We start from the raw sequence: 20,759 nt of genomic DNA, 5'->3' as shown, positions 1-20,759 counted from the left end.
TGTGCATCAAATCAGAGAGGACAAGGAAGAGTAAAGCTGCAATCCTCTCCATCAGTACCCAACAATCTGTTTAAAGAGAAAAGAAGGTCCACACTTGGCAGAATGAGCGGAGTGCCCCGTTAGCTGCTACTCGTTGACAAATGTCCCGTCTTATAGAGCATGGACACATTCACACTATAGCATGTATAGAAGGAAGCAGTCCAACCCAGAGCTGAGCACAAACCCTGACATAATGAGACAAGTTTCTGCTGTTGTGTCATTATTTTCCTGGATCACCGTGAACATTGGATTGAAGTTTGAACGTAGCACCCTCAGTACTGAAAAACGGTTGCGTTTTTATATTTTTAGTGAAATGGGATCAGCAGGGCCTGCCCTGATCCAGTGCAGTTTGCAAACACAGTGACAACCTATCATGATGTATATCAGTAATGCAACAGACATAGATTAGGGATTGGGATACTGACATGTGGGAAATATGTTTATATTATGCTGAACTTTTGAATACATTGTGAACTATTCTGTTTAATGATCGAGGTAAAGTTCATCCAAAGAACAGACTGCACTGTGCAGAAGGAGTCCAGTGTTTGCTTTCAGTGTGGAGGTGCGTTCGTGTTAGTACTTACTACTTATAGGTCTCCGAGCGAACATACTCAAAAACATGGGAGACACCCAGCTGGAACTGGTCTGCAATGGGAGTGACCCAGGGATTATTCTCCGCTTTAAACACCTGTTTAGGACCAGTCAGATCCAGATTACCTGCAGACACACAAACATACAGAAGAACCTGTTCACATTGACAGTTACACACAGCCACCCACTGAGCGGACAGATTAAGCACCTCAACAGTGGTTAAGAGGGGGACACCACCGTGGTGTCCTGCTGGTACAGGGTGTGGAATGCTGACCTTCTGGACACAAGCATGATGAAATGGAAATTGTAACTTGAGGTCTTTTAGAAAGAAAATACATGAGGAAAGTTGAAATGTTTGCTCATTTCTAAGATGATACCGGATCCAATGTGGAACTACGCGGTACAAGCACAGACTGTATCCTCTGGTTTGTAGCAACTGCTGTAAAAGCACGAACACACACACGAGAGAGAGCGAGAGAGCGAGAGAGCGGTGAGTACCTAGCTCAGGGGGGAGGACAGTCAGTCGGTTGCCCTGGATGTGAAGCTCTTTGAGTTGAGCCAAATCCCCAATCTCCTTCGGCAACGAGATGAGATCATTATCCCTCAGACTCAACTGGACATTAGGAAAGAAACGGAAGAAAAACAGAACACACTCATTTAACACACACTGTTGTTTTCCCAGCTGTAGTTTGTACTCCAGGTGCAATGCTCAGTGCACTGGACCGGTCCCTCAACCTTGGTGTGCCCACATGGACTTCCTTAATGGAAACCAGGGGCCAGATGCTTAAAACTCAGTGTGGAGTCACTACAACTGTGTGTACGAAAGAAAACAAACAAACCAGCAGGACAAAAATGTTCGCATGTGGATGTTTTTGCATTCATTTATAGTAACCTAATATATTCGGCGACTGTTATGCGTGTGCGTCTGTTTGTCCTGTAAATGAGAGACCAGCAGGACCTTTTCCTTGTGGCTCTCCATGCTTTGCTGGTAACTCATGCATGCACTGGATTGCCAGCTGACTTGGCTCATTGTATCAGTTGCATTGGCATGAACTTACTATCTGAAGCTTGGTCAGCTTCCCGATGTCAGCAGGCAGGGCCTCGAAGTCGTTGTCACTCAGATAGAGACCCCGAAGAGTGGCTGCAAACAAGCATCAGTGTTAGTGTGTGTGTGGGAAACCAGACTGGGATGTGATCAGCACCACCAGGGAAGCAGTGGAACAGTGGAAAAAAGGGTGAGCCTCCTTTGCGTGGGAGAATGTTGTTTTTTTCCCATGCAACTGTAATAACACGGAGCCAGATCGCTGTTTGTGCTATAGAGTCCTATTCATCTCTTAATGTGAAATCAATAGTGTGTGTGTGTGTGTGCGTGTGTGTGTGTGTGTGTGTGTGTGCGCGCTCACTGAGGTAGAAGAAGTTCCCAGGCAGGGAGTTGTGGTTCAGGTTGTTGTAGGTGAGGTCCAGCACTTCCAGAGCTGGCAATGAACCAAATCCTCTGGGCAAGCCGCTCAGACGGTTCATACTGTCCTCACAAACACACACATGCAAAACATACATTACACACACAAACCACCACTGTATGAAGGCACTTCATTTAAGGGGTAAAGACACACACACACACACACACACACACACACACACACACAGAGTAGCTATCAGCTGTGAGCTCCACATCAGATGTAACCATTTGCCACAGATAGATGAGTACATTTCCACTTTTAAAACAGAATACACAGGTTTTATATCGTGCCGTTTACTTTGAGCCGACCTCCCTCCTGCCAGCTGCCTCCTTAATAAGGTTGGAATTCAGAGTCAGTGCGTCATTCTGATCAGGCTTTACAGAGACCAGCGATCAATCAGCTGATAATGAGCGGCCAGACCATTACGACACATGACATTGAGACTGAAGGGGTACAGCCTCTGGACTGTTCAAGTCTTTTACCGTTCCTCTTTCAAATGAGCCAGGCACCAGTTCACGGTTGTATTGCTGATGAACTGGATTGGTGGTCAACTCAGATGTGGATGGCCACGTGTTCTTGTATCGGGCTCTCATATATAATTCAATCTTAATTTTGATTTGGTGACATAATTAAACTTGATGTTAACCTTAATGTGGGTACAGCACACTGATTCACATGGGAATAAAAAAAATGGCACTTCATGTGAAAAGGGAGGCGGGCCCCTGGTCCACTATTACCAATTACAGAAATGTGCGAGTGATCTCGTGTCTCCACTCGTGTGGTCGCTGACGGTGCTTGCAGACTCACCATCACCCGCCCAGTGAGCGAGTGAGCAGGAAGCTGTTTAGAGACCTGCTTTGATGACGTAAGACACACCAGCTGACTTTAAGCAATCGACAGGTCATGGGGACGACTATTCTATTCCAATTCCATTATGTGTGTTTGACAAATGAGATTAAGCACTTACAAGGTTACATGTCCACTGATAAACAAACACACACACACACACACACACAGCCAACAGAAAAATAAACAGACGATGAAAAGTGAATGCACGGCCTGAATAGCAGTTTGCGGCTTACACTACCCAGATGATGTTTGTCTGTGGATCAATGCACACTACGCCCCCCCCCCTCCCTAATCCTCCCGTCACCGACACCCTGCCTGTGTGAGCCTGCACTCACATCTCAACACGCACTGGCCAACAGGTGAGGAACTGAACCTCCAGCCACAATTTTGTCGTACACATGCACAAACACGCTTTCTAACATTGGATTAGTACATGTGTGTTTGTACACTGAGCGTTATGCATGTGTGAGTATTACTTGTGAAGAAAACTGCTGATACAACAATGCAGAGGGAAGTGATGTGTGCTTGAGCTGAGCATTAGGTATCACACTGACGTGGGATGAACCCTGCAGTGGGACCGCCTCTCAACGAGCGCCGTCTCTGTCACACAGCCTCGTGAACAGAACCCAGCAGAGAGCCTCCAAGGTCCAGAAGAACCCTGTAACCAAATCTGAGCTGGACAGCCTGAGGGGGCGATTTGTTTTTCACTGCGGAGAGACTGCAGACATGGAAATGAGAATCTAGTGGCTGAGGAGGAATGTGAAGTGTGTGTTTGTGGTTATGAAGGAAACAGGAGGATGATCAGACAGTAGACAAGCCTGGCCTCAGGGCAGCAGCAAATAAACAACAGGCAACTTACCTATGCACGGCTTCAGCGAGTGTGCGCGCGTGTGTATGTGTGTGTGTGCGCGCGCGCGCAGAGGGACATACCCGAGGTTGAGGTGTTTCAGCTTCTGCAGACTGCTGATCTGAGTTGGCAGCTCTTCAATCTGGTTGTTGAACATGTTCAGAACCTCCAGGTTCTTCAGCTCAGAAACGTTAGCAGGCACAGCTGGAAAACACACGTAGAGGAGCGAAATGACAAGCATATCTCTCACACACACACACACACACACACACCTCTCAAGATGTTCATAGCTTTTCACACAAGTGTGAGCAGCACTCAGCAGCTCTTCGTCGTCAGCTGCATGTTCCTCAGTGTTTCCACAGGATGTAGTGAGACTGGTTAGGTGGACCTCGGACCCTCCAGCACGGTAGTGCATCAATCAGGTGCTCGACATTAAGAGGTCTATGAAGAACGTATTCACAACCTGTGCTCTGGTTGTGGTGGAATGAAGTGCATTTACTCAAGTACTGTACTAAAGTACAATTTTGAGGTACTTGTACTGTAACTTCATACTTCTAGTAAGTAAGTAAGTAAGTAAGTACAATTTATTTATAAAGCGCTTGTTACAGACATAAGTCACAAAGTGCTTAACGAGGCAGAATTACAAACATCATGAACACAATGTGACCATAGGGCCAATAATTTACATCCACAGAAAATACAGAATTAAAACATGGTTTAAAGGCAGGTCTAGGACATGGGTTTTATCCAAACGCCAGTCTAAAGAGGTGAGTTTTGAGCTGGTTTCTAAATGCGTTCACAGAATCTGCGAGGTGTAGAGGTGCAGGCAGAGCACTCCACAGCCTCGGTGCTACTGCCTCAGAAGCTCCGTCACTACGAGTCTTAAGGCGAGTGCGTGAGAACTACATCTCGGAGGGAAATACTCTACTTTTATGTATTTGACTATATTAGTTACTAGTTAGGCTACTTGCAGATTCAGATTAAAAACAAAATATAAATCAATGACTAATATATGATGTGTCATTTAGCAGTATATAACCTAATTGTGAAGTATATAAAGTAGTTTGAATAGATGAACACATTAATGCATCAATAATTACAATGATATAGGTCGACAGTAAATATATTGAAAAGTATGGCATAATGAGTACATTTTTACTTTTGGTAGTTGAAGTAGATTTTGATGCAAATACTTTCATACTTTTCCTTTAGCATCATTTTGAATGCAGGACTTTTACTTGTGAGAGTATTTGTTGGAATGCTGTTAAGCATTCCAACAAATACAATTTAAGCTACAGAAACCGTTCAACTATTAAAATGTTCAGCTCTTTCACCAGAGGTCTGCTATGACTTTTCATATTTCTAACCTTTAAACTTTTTGAATGATTAAGCTTTTTATTTTCAATGGGATCTCTATGGAGAATATTTTCAAATGGCTTCAGGCACACAGGTGTTCGCGATTGAGCCAATTAGTGATGTTTATAAACACACAGACTCACAGACACACGCGCACATACACTCCTCTCCCTCTCTCTCTCTCCCTCTCTCTCTGTGTCTCTCATACAGTCATTCGGGTCTTAGGGATCTTTAGAGGTCTTTCCCCCCTCCTCCACACACACACACACCATTTTAAAATAAAAGCCGCACACATGATTTGTTGCAGCTGTTACGTGTTGCATCTCGGCCAATCAGACATGAGTATTCTGATAAGTTTCCTGATTCGAGTGACATTTACACACGAGGCGAGGAAAGACATGGCAGAGCAGGACAACAGTCATGTAAGCTGTAAAAGATAAAACAGTACAATCTCCAAATGAGAAAGTTTGCCAGAGATATCAGAGCCTCTCTCTCGCTCTCTCTCTCTCTCTATCTAATTCTTTCTTCTCTCTCTCTCTCCCTGTCTATGTCTCTCTCTCATACAGTAATTCAGGTCTTAGAGACTTTTAGAGGACCCCCCCCCCCCCACACACACACCCCATTTCAAAATAAAAGCCCCAAAGAGTGAATTCTAATTGAACTGCTTGTGATGAAGCCAGGCATTTAATAACCTCTGTTTGTGTGTCAAACATGATGATTATGTCTCCTCTCCCCCCCCCCACCCAGCACCACCCTTTCAAAATAAAAGCCCCATGGATTAACTGCATTTAAACAAGCTCAAAATTTGGCTTTTTTGTTGAAATTACTTTTCACTCCTCTCCCTCTATCTCTCTGTGTCTCTCATACAGTCATTCAGGTCTTAGGGATCTTTAGAGGTCTTTCCCCCCTCCTCCCCCCCCCCACACACACACATGCCATTTTAAAATAAAAGCCCCACAGAATGAATCCTAACTGAAATGCTTGTGATGAGCCTGTCATTTAATAACCGGTTTGTGTTTATCTAACATTATGATTCTGTCTCCTCTCCCCTTCTCCCCCACACCCCACACCCCATTTCAAAATAAAAGCCCCAGAGCGTGAATTCTAACTGAACTGCTTGTGATGAAGCCTGCCATTTAATAACCTCTGTTTATGTGTCAAACATGATGATTATGTCTCCTCTCCCCCTCCCTCCCCCACCCAGTCGCAACCTTTCAAAATAAAAGCCTCATGGATTAACTGTATTTACGTTTCGCTCAAAATTTGGCTTTTTTGTTGAAATAATGAATGCTCTTACTAATACTGCGACAACTACTACTACTGCTAATATTTCTAGTATTACCACTACTACTACAACTTTTGCTGTTGCTACTATTACTACAACTGCTATTACTGCTACCATAAATATTATTACTACCACTACTGCTATTACTACCACTACCACTACTATTATTACTGATACCACAACTGCTAATACTGCTACTACCAGTACTAATAACCAGTACTAATACTACTACAGCTATTAGTACGACTGCTGATACTACTACTTCTACTACTTCTTCTAATTACAAATACTTCGACGACAACTTCTACTACTACTGCTACTACAAATATCACTACTGCTACAACTAGTACTTATTCAAATGCTACTCATACTTATACTGCGAATAATACTTCTACTACAACAAATATCACTACTGCTGGAATTCTTTTAAGCTACAGAAACCGTTCGAATATCAAAATGTTCAGCGCTTTCAGGAGAGGGGTGATATAACTTCATATTTGTAATCTTTCAACTTTTTGAATTATTCAGCTTTTTGCAATTTTTTTTATTTATTTTTTTTTAAATTGGATATCTATTTTCAGCAATGTTTTTGAGACTCATTTCAGCTTTCAGCATTCCAACGCATTTTCAGCAGGAAATGCATTTTCTAGTTTTACATTGTGCTCTGGAAAACAATGTACCGGTAGTCATAAACACGGCGAGCATTACATTCACGGAGCCGGGAAGCACTTCCACTGCAGCCGAGAGGCAGCCAGCCCACCCGTCCAGAAATGTAGAAAAATGATGTTTAGGTTCATTATGAAACTGTGGCCGGACAAAACAGACTTTGGCAGTTCGCCACAGTGTAGGTAATGAATAGGAAATAACAGATACGTCCACCAGCTGCCTCTACATGGTGACATTTACACAGCACACATATTGCACTCTGTCTTCACTTCCATCTGTACTTTTATCCCCGGCGGTCTGTGGACACAGATCAATGGGCTGATAACAAAGAGCAGGAGCTTAATCAGATTATCAGACTGATCAATGGAAGCAAGAGGAGGCAAGAGGAGGAGAGTAAACCAGCAGCCAGGCCCTGACCTGAATGCTGCCAGGAGAATGAGTGTTTGAGAGGTGAGGTCTGGGCATACTGATACTACATCAGTTAGACTGTGTGTGTGTGTGTGTGTGTGTGTGTGGAATCACACCAGTGATTGTTTAACCTGCCACCTATGAAGATGTAAAATACATAATGTCATTATTGTAGGACTGATCAAGCCTGAGTACCACTACTCACCCATCAGCGAGTCACATGGAAGTGGCCACGGGTCAGCAGCTCTTAATCAAAGATACACGCAGTGAACTGAAGTCATCAGCTTCCTACTCTGAAGACAACTGAGCCTGAGAGACGAAGAAGTGAACTTGTCATGTCTCCGTACATTTCTTACACATGATGGACTTGTACTTTTTGTATCTTTGTAACTTGAAGTGAAGTCTGTGTGCTTTGGGTTCGGATGTGCTGGTTGTGCATGTGCTGTGGAACCTGGACATTGTTGATGCAACTCCTGCTTTTGCTATGCAACAGATATGGAATTATGAGCATCGCTCAACCGTTGACTATATATTCTACAGCATGTGTTTGTCAGATTAGACTTTGATGTGTTAAAACATTGGTGTCATGTTTCCAACCCAGCAAACCACCAAGGGGGAGTCTGCATATAAGACTACAAAGGCTGGAGTTGTAAAGATCAACAGATCATTGGTTCATTTTGTCATTCAGTTTGCAGATCGTTTTCGGGGGGGGGGGGGGGGGGGGGTGATCTACCACACTAAGGCCATATTGTAACTAAGTAACATATTGTCCAAAAACAAAAACTGTTAAAAGGAAAACAAAAGAAGAGCCATTAGATGGCAGAAGGCTACTTGACAACATCAACTGGAGTTTCCTCACCTGCAAAGCAACACAATCACATTCACACCTGTTCATACACCTTCAGCAGCAATCTGAGCTTCAGGCCCAATCTCATACTCAAAGGTTTAATTCTGTCCCACTGACAAGTTGTTGAGTCTCTTTCTCTTTCCATAAGACCACATTTCTGCAGATTTTGCCCAAGGGAATTACCCACAATTCATAGCTATGTGACGTTAAACACGGGGTTACCAGTGGAAGCATGGAGACGTAAAGACGGTAAACAAAGAGGACGGCACATGTGTGTTAGTCTGGAATATTTAATTTACTCAGAAACATTAGGCTTGAAGATGGAACATTAAAACACATGAAATCAGAGGAATGAAACTAGACAACTGGTTTCTTCATCAAACATTTAATTTTGTCCTTGAAGCTGTTTTGACAAAAACAAGTAAATAGATTATTTAAAATGACCTCTCATCTCGTGAGGACAGAGTGTGGAAGATGTTGAAATCAGGGAGTAGAAAGTACAAAATAAATACCCATGTTGTACATAACGTGTTATGCGTCATGGTAACGTGATATGTCGCAGCAAAGTGCTGTCTCATTCATATTTATATATTCATATGTTAAGCCCTTACAGTCCATTACACTCAAAAATTCAACAGGTGACGGCACTAAGACCCTGAGGGTTCAGGGTTTAAGGCCTTAAGGGGGACACTGGGGTTGGGCCTAACTTCCTACCAAAGGATGCTAGGAAGATGACAAGCTTTACCTTCAGCCATTTACTCGTCACATACATAGTCTTTTCAAAATAAACCTTCATCTGCACAGGAAGTTACATTAAAGCGACAAAACCAGTTAGTTCGGTTTAGGAAAAGAGCGTGGTGGATGTTAAGCTGACTGACTAAAGACTAGTGAGTGACTAACGAATCACGTGACTCATCGTAGTTTCACATGAATGTGGTTCTCTTTCAGCGTCCACTGATGCCGTGGGAGGGTTTGCATTGGAGTTAGCTGAAAGCCAGGTGTGTCATACAGTCGCGAAGGGTGCCTCTGTGCGGCAGTCTCAACTGCTAAGGAGCACTGACCAACCAAGTTCGAAAGTCACCAGGTCCTGTTTGTTCTCCCAGTCAAAGCTATTTGCTCATGTTGTTTCTCCATCATCTCAGACTCCGACATTAGCCGTGGTGTTGTGAAATGTGCAGCTGCAGGCTACGGGTAAGCTATGCTGTTTTGTCTTGATGTTTTCTTGGGATGTGCACAAGTAAGCAGGGTGGAGAGGAAACAAAAGTACTGGGACAATCATCTATTCTACTTTTGATTTAGAGTATTGAAACCGAAAGCAGATTTCGATGGGTTTTCGAATGTAGAATCGCAATCGTGGCACCCCTGAAGCGTAAGGAGTGGAATCACAGTGCCAGTGCTTACAGCTCAACAGCCTGTGGTGTGCCAGAGATTCAGTGAGGACTGTCTGGTTTTAAAGGTCCCGCTGGTTCACCGACGATGTCGGAAATCAATTCCATTTAGCTGGCCTGTCCCTCTGTGGGCCACTGACCAGAGCTCAATCATTGCAACACTACAACCTCCTGTCAGGTGGACAAATCCACAGTATGGATAAGGTACAATATATATGATATTGATTTCCATATGGGCTCTTTTGCGCTGTTGCGTGTTAGTGTGACCTGGGGAGCCTCCGGATTACCAGCTTCTATGTTGCTGTGTTTGAGGAAGATAAGCCCTGCGTGGTCTCCTGAACTCATCCTCCAATTATAATAGACTTTTTCTGTCTTTCTTTCCTATGTAGCAAATTGGGACTACAATCTAAACGGTGTTGTGCAACCCTCTCCTCCAATGACAAAAAAGAAAACCTTGTAACTTGTGGTTGGTGTCTGATGACTACAGTTGTAGGAAATTTGAGTGTCGAACTGTGTGTTAAGAAGTTATAATAGAAGTGTTTAATGATTGATATTTAAGAATTCATAATAAGTAGAAGAAGAAAAAACGCCAGAAAGCAACTCCACCACCTAGCGGCCAGGAGGAGTAACTGCTAGAGAATAACAAACCGAGTGTTTCGAATCTGTAATTACATTAGTACTAAAACAGTCTGACATCTGGTGGCTTAGAGAGGCAATCACAGCCTAGTTTTATAATATTACAAGAGGTACGCCACCCAGTGGATTAATAGATCAATTATAACAATAGGTTTTTTTAGAGATATTCATTGTCTTTGAGTCTACATTCTGACTTTAGTTTTAATTAAGCATTTTAACTTTAGTTGTTGACTTTGGTTTTAATTCAGCATTCTAATGAACATTAATAGTTTCAGTTGTGCTTCTTCAATTCTTGAACTTAAATGTGATTCATTATTGTGTCGATCAGATTGCATTGTAATTGTAGTTCAACAGTTTGACTTGCATTGGTATTTCTGATTGAATATTTTTGAATACAGTTAGATTTTTTGAATTTAATTTTAATTACATTTTTACATTTATTAATTATTAATTATTAATTAAAAAAATTGTTTAATGTAATTTACATTTCTGAATTTGATTTTAATTTTGATATTGATTTAAGAGTTCTAATTTCAATTTTGGTTCAAGATTTCCTAACCTATCCAGTATTGACTAATTTTGGTACATTTGTGTATTTTACATAGTTCCTAAAACTCAATTTTGACACGGACAGTGCTGAAATAGTTGAGAGATCGTTGAACTCTCCTAGACTACAGAAGTATTCTGACGTTTACTGCAGAACTGTGGGCGGCAGTTTGTGTTTAATCAAGGTGCGTGGTCGAGTGGATCCAGATCTGGGAAGTGGAGCAGTGGATCCCAGTTTTGGAGTCAACGACCGCACACAATACAGCACAGAGTGTGATTTTGGCTTCATGAGATGACAAGCGTGTACATTTAATACACACATTTGAATACTCCTAGGCGGCATCATGTTTACATTCAATTTGGCAGAAAGGGTGTTGGAAGGACAAAGACAAGAAGTGCAGAGGGAGAGAAAGGAGGTGCATAGACAGAGAAGGGAAGTAGAAGAACTAGTAGGAGAACTAAAACGTGAATTAAGAGAAGTAGAACGCACCAAAAAAGATCTACAACAGCAGATAGAGGAAAGACGAGGAGAAAGTAAAGAAGACGAAGATCTGGAGAGAATGACGCGGCGGCTGCTGAAACTTCAAATAGTGGCGGCCGACAGAGAAATAAGTAGAAAACATCTGGCCAAGAAACAGATGGCCGTAGCCGAGGCTCAGGCCTCACAACAGCCCCAAAATCCAGCAGGACTGGCCCCCACAGTGGTGTACTACCAGCCTCCACCACATTACAGAGGCAGAGGGCGTGCACGAGCATCCAACAGAGGGAGAGGCAACTACAGAGGGGTCTATGGAAGACATGTAGGTAGAGGAGAGTATGCGGGAGTGAGAGTCATTGGGCAAGAGATTGCTCACAGAAAGCAGGAAGATCGTTCAGTGCATCACCACATCAACAGATGCCCATGCTGCCACCAGGACCATGGGAGGTTCAGTGTATAGCCGAGATACATAGATGATCGCCACGTGATCTCTTACAGCAGAGATATCGTGGCGAAGGGGGGATATGGTAATGTGTAAAATTTATTTTTGTAGATCCACATTTAGAACAGTTTTCAGGATAGGTGCTACTCACATTTTTTGAGATTAAATAACGTCATGATAAACCACAACTTTTGGATTGAAATACAGCAAAATCCAAGTCTTCTAACTCAGTGATGGGTCCTAGCCTAGACTTGTTAACCCTAGAAATTGAGGAATATACAAGAGCGCTAACTAACATGAGTCGAGTTTTGTTTTCTCAGGTGACAAATGCAGAAGCAGCAGCTGACGGAAGGAAGCAGGCTCCTGCTGTGTCACCAGGCAGTTTGGTGTGGATAAAAGTCCACAAGCATAAGTGGAGTGAACCAAGGTGGACCGGTCCATGGGAGGTCGTATTGGCAACCTCACATGCAGTAAAGGTAAAAGGTAAAACTGGAGCTACTTGGCACCAGCTCACTCACTGTGCAGCAGCGAAGGAAAAGACCCCAACCCAAGCCTTAAAGACCGACTAAAGATGTTAAATGCCCCCATCTTCTTATCACATGTGTAGAAAGGGAGTGGGTAGTTGTAATCCTTTAAGACTTGCCTTAACGAACCCAAAAGTGACTGACAGTGGACTTTACGTAGTAAAGGGAAAGGCAACTGCAGATAGCCCTGCCCCACAAGGGCTCCTTAGAATTATTGTTAAGCCTGTCAAAAAGATCATGGATGATCAGGTTCGACATACGACTGACTTGGGGAGTGATGTAACGGGTGTGGAAACGGGGATGGCGGATGGGAATTTATGGCTCCAGTGGGTACAATATACGGCTTCAAGCCAGAAAAGTACAGATTGTATTGTGAGTTCAGGACCTACACCCCTAGCAACACATGTTCCTTCAAGATTTCGACCCCTAAGCCCTGAATTTAGTTGTATTTTAACTCTGTTTACTGATGAAGCTTTGCCCCTTCATCACACTTGTCAGGGGCTACATTGGGATTACCCACCTGTAGAATATACTACTGTTGGGAACTAAAGGGGTGTGTTTGGGTTATCAGCATTTAAGAAACTGAATTCTTGACATCAATAGAATTATTAATGTATGTAACAATTATTAATGATTATTAATAACAACGGGGCACCACCCTGCGAACAGGGACCAATAACCAAACGATAAAACTAAGTCTCATAATTAGTAGTCACTCATAATGTCAATAGTCTGCGTATGACTATACATTCAGTGACAGTGAAGGTTTTAAGTTCGAGCACAGGCTACTACATACAGGTTTATCAAATACATATGCACAAGTAATCACAGACGACTGCTCCTTAAAGTATAACAGAGTTTATTAAATCAAAATAATAAATGATCAAATCAATTAATATTGCAACCAACAAACATTATCATACAATTTTATATGCCTAAACTAAAGAATGAATAAAATGGATGAGGGTGTATGTCTGTGTGTGTGTGTGTGTGTGTGGGTCTGTGAGTGAAAAGGAAGGAGAGTCTTACAGCTACCGCTAAAGACTACAAAGATGGCGGCGTCGAGTGACGCGGGCCAAAAGGGGAGGGGCCTTAAGATACTACAGATAAACTACCACCAGATGGCGGAGTCGAGTGACTCGGGCAAAATGGCAGTGAGACTGCTGTATGTAATCACGTGTGCCAGGGCAGCACGTGATGTGAGGCAATCGTTTGAACGGGGTTTCCCCAGGGGCAGAGACAAGAAAGAGAGCAAAGGTGGGGGTCATGAATCAAACTTCTGCGTGCGGTCCGCGTTGGAGTGAGAATGGGGATCGCTGGCGTATCGTACACAACGTGCCGTTGTCGGTAGAACTGCCAGCAGTTATGTACGATCGCCGAGATTCCACACTTCACTCACCGAGCTGATTTAATGAGAGAATACCATACGAATTGTAATAAAACAAATCAAAATAAATCAAAATAAATCCCAAGCAAACAGTCATAGCAGTTCATACACAATGCAGCGGGGCTTCTCTGGTCCGTAATGATTGCGCAATATCTCAATATCACGCGACACTAACTTAAACACACAAAAACACCACGGGAATATCAACATATAAATGAATGACCTGAATTAAACTTACGTTAATTTAAGGTAAGCTATGCCCAGATGCCAAGAATCTTACTTGTCGATGCTTCGTTGCAACGTTGAAGTGTTCATGGGGAAGGTGTCCGTTCTCCTCGCCAGGAAGGGGGGCAAGGCTGCTTGCAGCGCGGCCGTGCAGCGGGCGCTGTGCCGTCGTGGCGTGAGCTCGCTCTGGAGCGAAACGCAGACGTGATCTATCCTCGCTGCAGGGAGGACAGTTGAACTTCGGCTGAGACGACGTGGTCCGTACGTCTCCCGGTAATCATCGGTCAGGAGAGGATTAGACGTCTTCCTGCCGGAGTGTGCACAAAAAGAAAAAGAAGCAAAAAGCGGAGAACGGATCGCTGATGCGGATTCGTCTGGCGGGCTGAGTGGGCCTTTACTCAGCGTGGAACACGGCTGTTTCGTCCAGCGAAATGGCTTGTCAGGGTTTGAGGGGCCGTTGCTTCCTCGTGGCCTCCGTCGTGCTGGAGGGGAAGCTGGATCGTCTGTGGCCTGGACGGGGGGTCCGGGCGAAGAGAGCGTTGTGTGTGCTCCCTGTTCGACGGAGGTCGAAGGGAAAAAGCGTTGAGGTGGGGGCTGCAGGTAGTTTTGTAGACCAGTGGTTGAACCACAGGGGTCCTGGGGTCTCTTGGCCTTCGGCCAATGAGATTGCAGCGGTGCATTCAGGTGACTTCAGGAACCATAGTTTTTTTTTGGGGGGGGGGGGGAAATTCACACCGAGTGTGAAATTCCTTTGCTCTTATCAAACTAAAAATCAGGATGAAACCTTTGCTTGACAAAGTGAAAGCCTGATTCTCTTTGTTCACAGCACATGTTGAAGCCATATGGTCAGACCCCAACACTACCCCACCTCTGTTCAAGATTTCAGAGGGTCCATTTGATTGTATAGTCTCAGATACAGCTAAGGGGGCCAATGTAGGCAGTATTATTGAAGCAAATTGTAGCAACAATGCCAATGACCATCTATATAACAGCGTGTTAAGACAGACAGCACCCAGAGCTGATTTATGGTGGGGGTGTGGAGAGAAAACCATATATCCAATCCTGCCAAGGGATTGGCCAGGTAGATGCGCATTGGTGCAACTTATATTGCCATTCTATATCTTGCCTGTCAATGAAGCAACTTATAAGGAACTCATTTCTCCACGCACACATGTTAACAGAAGACCCAAAAGAGGTGCCGATAGCCCGAAGGGAGCTTTTGATGACCAAGTGTACATAGATGTCATAGGGGTGCCAAGGGGGGTGCCGGATGAATTTAAAGCAAGAGATCCAATGGCTGCCGGTTTTGAATCAGCATTTTATTGGTGGGTAACGATTAATAAAAATGTCGATTGGATCAACTACATTTACTATAACCAACAGCGTTTTTGTAAACTTCACCAGGGACGCCATATCAGGACTGCATGCACAGCTGGCGAAGACCAGTTTAATGACCTTGCAGAACAGAATGGCATTAGATATGATTTTAGCTGAGAAAGGTGGCGTTTGCCAGATGTTTGGGTCTGCTTGATGTACTTCCATTCCAAATAACATAGCTCCTGATGGATCGGTGACCAGGGCGCTGGCGGAATTGACAGCACTCAGCCAAGAGCCAGCGGAGAACTCTGGTGTCACCAACTCACTCACCGACTGGTTGAGGGTATGTTTGGCAAATGGAAAAATGCATTTTTGTCAATCGTAACTACTCTTTGTGTTGTCGCCGTAGGCCTACTAGTCGTTTGTGGATGCGGTTTCCCTTGCATCCGTGGACTTCTACAGGGGTTTATTGCTTCAACGATTAGCAAGACGCAAATACAGGGCAATCAGTTATGTGTCGAGGATGAGGAAGAATTGGAGCTGCTGATGGCCACAGTCTAGATGAGGCCACCAGCGATGCCATAGCAGGACTTCACAAGCAGCTCCTGAACATCTTCTCGGAGATCCTGAAGGACCTGATGAGGCCCAGATGGACCTCAAAAACACATCCGGGGAAGTATTGGAGATTTGGGATTGTTTTGAATGAGAATTTTGAGAATTTTGTTTTATTGGGTTATAATGGGATTTTAGGGTGCAAGGATTCAGAAATGTAATTTTGTCAAGTGTAAAAGAACAGTCAAGGCTTCTCAGGATTTTTTCTCTAGCACTCAGATTGTATCCTGAACCCACCAGCCCCACCACCTGGATGCCAGTGGACTTCAACCGGACTAGACTGTTTTTGTGTTAGTGAGGCAAGCGTCGGGTGAATCAGATAGGATAGGGGTACTTGAGACGATATCTGTATGCTTGAATTGTTTGCTGTTCTTTAGTTAGATAGGGAACCTCTCCCTGGAACAAGTAGGGGAGGGGTTTCCGGGGCATTGGGGTTGTGTAACCCGCAGTGAACTGCGGGTTAGGGGGGAGTTGTAGGAAATTTGAGTGTAGAACTGTGTGTTAAGAAGTTATAATATAAGTGTTTAATGATTCATATTTAAGAATTCATAATTAGTCATAATCATAAGTGTTTTGGAAATGCATAATTAAGATAAGCATAAAAGTGTTTTAGGATTAGTAGTTAGAAGTAGAATTTGTAGACATGAAGCTTTTGCCAAAAGTTGCAAAATCTTATCTTTTATATAGAATGTTTATCATAGAAGGGTTAAGCCATAACAGACAGTCCTTGAATGTATTAAGAGCGAAGGGACAGATCGACTTTTAGACAGGCGATTACAGAGCACACCAGGACAAGGGTCCTGGGAGTTAGCCAATAGGAATTGTGATGGACAAAAGGGGAGGGGTTTCAAACTGTATGAGGGTGGGATGAAACAGTCTTTTTCTCTTGCTCGCGCTAAGCTTCCAGGGAACATATGTGTTCTCTGAGGGGCTGAGAAGAGTTTTTTGCACGGGGTTATATAGTTTAATATTCCATAGAAGTAGTGTACTTCACTGTATTTGCTTCAGTAGGATTAAATTCCTTTTAATTGTAAACCAGTTTCTGTAACGTTATTGCGATGCGGCGCAGCTGAAGACTGCAGCACCGCGTGCGTACAGGCTTGCTCTCACGGTGGGGCAGTTCCGGCCTTCACACAGTAGAGGAACGTTAGCAATGGGCAGCAGCCAGAAGAAGACTTTCTAAATGTTACTAGAACTCCTGAGTACCTTCATAAAGCAGCAACATCCCATCCATCCTGTCTGACACAGTGCATCTGGATTTGTAAGGTCACCAAATGACTGTGGGTGAGATGGAGGAGGAAGAGATAGATCAAACCACTGTGATATTTGGGGCCGCTGAGAGTCCTGAGCATACATTGAGAGGGCCTGCAGGTGCGGAACAACACCAATTATGTTATCCCTGTTTCTGTCTGATCTGAGCTATGAATAACCTCGCAGTGAGAGATGTGTGTAATCTGTTCATCTCCAGCAGCAGATTAGAAAACACACCAGAAGGTGAACATGTCACTGAATGACTTCATTCATCTGAAGTTTTTCCTCAGTGTGGATTATGTATTATTAAGTACTGATCGCATCATTTTGTAGCAATGACAATATTGTTATTTTCTCAAAATCTTCCTACTGTCATGAAAACTGGCAAGTGAAAATTAATTAAATTGATCTCAAAAGAAAGTGAAATTGGGTTACGAGAGTGGAGAGGATCTCTGTAGTGAACCTACTGCATCACTTTAAATGGATGAGCATCTGTTCATCACAATCGTACTTTACTGTGAGCGCTGCTTTCTCTTACAAAATTAAATAACCACACTTACAACGCCATTATATTCCTAATAGTACAGTTTGATAATAATAATATAAGAGAAAAGATTCACAAGCAAAATTCAGTAGTTTTAGGTTGGTGTGAAGGTGTTTATGGGTCTGTAGTGACCTCTGCTGGTGCTAAACACCACTGATCCCACCACTCCAATCTGCTGGAGATCAACGTGTTTCCACAGGACATATTCTACCTCAGTAAACTGACTTCAGCTTCACTCTGTGACTCTGTGTGTGGTTGTATGCAGATCAGATCAAAGTCAACAAGTCCAGAGTGTCCAGATCGTCAAAGCCACGCAGACGTCACGTGTCCACGACATGAAAGCCCACAATCTGTCACACCTGCATGTCCTAAATAAGCTGTGAGGATACAAACTTAAAATCATTTGGAACAACTAACTTCATCAGGTTTAAATAATCAGACAGTTATTATATTGTAATTCACACCCATTAGGGGATGCTATAGATTGGACAGGAATACACTGTATGGTTTAGGATGAACACAGGAGGTCATTGGTCTGCGTTGGCTTCACAATGCCGTGCTGTTCAGACCTGAATCAGCTGCGTTGCTCCAGGTACAAGGGGAGGTTCAGTATGAGGAAGAGAACCAGGAATTGAAAGCTAAAGAAGCTACAACACTGCTGAGGAGTTTATGATACTCAGGACTGTTATCACTGTTATGTATTTTGTGTGGTAAACAGTAGAAATACGCCGTCTGCGGTACTAATGTGTCCACCATGTATTGGACTGAAGCGCAGGGCCTTTCTGGATGACATCGTGTCGCGCTGTGGCAAAAGTTAAGCAAGGTTAAACTTATTGGTTGGACAACACTTTGTTTAGTTGGTTTTTTTCTATCATGAATCAGCGGTCCTGCTAATTCTCTGACTGCCTGAATGCCAAAATTAAATTCAAAAAGGAGTGAACATAATAAGTACATTACATAACTTGAATAACAAGAAACATGCCCTGAGAGCATCGACACTTTAACCAGTCAGGTATCACAGAAGAAGAAGAAGCAGAGCCCCTGGTAGGGTCTTTAACTCGCAGTGATTCACTCAACAATGCTAAGAAATAGCAGCCACAGTGGGCGGGTCAAAGGGAGAGCAGCCGGGGACGGCCAATGGCTTGCATTAGAGTGAAGTCAATCTTCAGCACATGGATAAGTAACACCTTGTAACAGTTGTGTAGAAACCATCCGCACTGTGCTCAGAGATACATGATGGTATTATACCAGACATTAGTGGTGTAACGATACGCGTATTCCTATTGAACCGTTCGGTACAAGGCTCACGGTTCGGTACGCATGACGAACCGAATAAGTTTGAAAAAAAAATAATTATATATATATATATATATATATATATATTTATTTTTTTTAAAAACCTTTATTTAACCAGGTAGTCCCATTGAGATTAAAAATCTCTTTTGCAAGATGTAAGTAACAATACTACATAACATTAAGGAGCAGTTTTTGTTTTTTATGCTTATGTGTTGCTAAGAAGACTCCCCAGAAGATGGGTCACTCAGGTATAGTTCCATCATTGTTCAAAGTCAAAGAATAACTTCATGATGTTAGTTGTAATGAATAAATATATTTTAAAATAAAGTACATTTCTCTGCATTTATAGTTTTCTACTGTACCGAAACGTACCGAACCGTGGCTCCACTGTATCGTACCCAACCCAACCGTGAGTTTTGTGAACCGTTACACCCCTACCAGACATGCAAAAACACTGTTCACTACCTTTGCCCGTTGACGGTTAACCAATCAACTGTTCACGCCCACTTGGTACGCCAGATACGTCCAGCCAGCGGCAACCCTAGCACCTGCTGGATGTAGCAGGGATCCAGCCTAAAGTCAGCTGGGTTGGGTTTATCTCTACTTTGTTATTAAGCAGTACAACAATGGCTCGCAAGATTTCTTAAAACAATCACTGCAGGCTCTGGATGGGAATGAACCTCATGCCGCGCAGCATTTGAGGTGTTTTGGGCCAATAACAGATATGAAATACATTAAAGTGATGGAAGAGGTCCATCACTAAGGAGGACAGGAGGAGCCTGTTGGCTGCCCTGCAGGTGTCGATGTTGATGCATTTTTATCAGAATTCAGACTGTTTTATTTTTTTAGACAACTAAATATTGTATAGATGATACGGTCTGTATCTATACTATATCTGTACTATACTGGCAGTATGTACTTATTTAATGTAATAAATAATGTAGCATGTCGTATGCAAAGAAAAGCAGAATCTAAAGTATGACAAAAATAGTAATAATAATAATGTAATACTGATCTGGAAAAAAACTCCTGTATGGATCAGACCCGTCTACCTCGCCTAATGTATCCCACAATGCAAAGCGCTGTAACTTCAGTCCATGGCCACAAAAACAAAGGCCAAAAAGGTGAAGTGTTTTTACAAAGTCCATATGTTATTTCATCACCAAGTTCACTTCTGAGAAGTTTTGAGGTGAGAAATCCGGCGTAGCTCGCTGACAGAGCGGCTACACAGCAGCAAGCATGGTGATGGGAGAGCAGAAAGAGACTAACACATGTTCTAATATGTGGAGAGATACCATTCCATCCCTCATCTAGAGCAGCGGTGTCAAACTCATCTTCACTCTGGGCCACATCAGCATCACGCTCGCCCTCAAAGGGCCGGTTGTAACTGTAAGACTGTAGAACTAACTTCTCCTAACATATTGTTAAATAACTCTCTGCATTTGATTATTGTTTATTCAAGTGTAAACATATTGTACATGCAGTTATATAAATAAAAAATGATATTTAAACACATTTCTGTTATTATAACAAATCATTTTAATTGAGGGTTAAGAAACCCACATGACTCTATCAAAGATCAAACTATTAAAGAAAATAACAAAGACAAATATCAAACACAAGTTATGACATTAACGTTGTTCAAAGATGTTTGTTCACCTCTCTGCATCACTAATGTTCCTCCCTGTCGTCGTCCTGTGCATGGCAGCTACATCCAAGAGCTGCTCACTGAGAGTCAGGTCTGATGAACATGATAGATGATGTA

At 43.0% G+C, this 20,759-nt stretch overlaps 1 protein-coding gene across 1 annotated transcript in view; it reads right to left on the bottom strand.

The window, feature by feature from the left end:
• Positions 1 to 20,759, bottom strand: part of rsu1 (Ras suppressor protein 1) — a 51,940-nt gene that overhangs the window by 25,730 nt on the left and 5,451 nt on the right. The window contains exons 4-8 of the mRNA XM_079291944.1: positions 3,870 to 3,990; positions 2,034 to 2,152; positions 1,689 to 1,771; positions 1,129 to 1,243; positions 624 to 756 (exon numbers count right to left, since the gene is read on the bottom strand). Coding sequence (XP_079148070.1) covers positions 624 to 756; positions 1,129 to 1,243; positions 1,689 to 1,771; positions 2,034 to 2,152; positions 3,870 to 3,990 — 571 coding nt within the window. The remainder of the gene's footprint in view (positions 1 to 623; positions 757 to 1,128; positions 1,244 to 1,688; positions 1,772 to 2,033; positions 2,153 to 3,869; positions 3,991 to 20,759) is intronic.

The sequence above is a fragment of the Melanostigma gelatinosum genome, assembly GCF_949748355.1.
Source record: "Melanostigma gelatinosum genome assembly, chromosome: 20".
In the NCBI taxonomy this organism is placed as follows: Eukaryota; Metazoa; Chordata; class Actinopteri; order Perciformes; family Zoarcidae; genus Melanostigma; species Melanostigma gelatinosum.
This window is presented reverse-complemented; position numbering and strand designations above follow the sequence as displayed.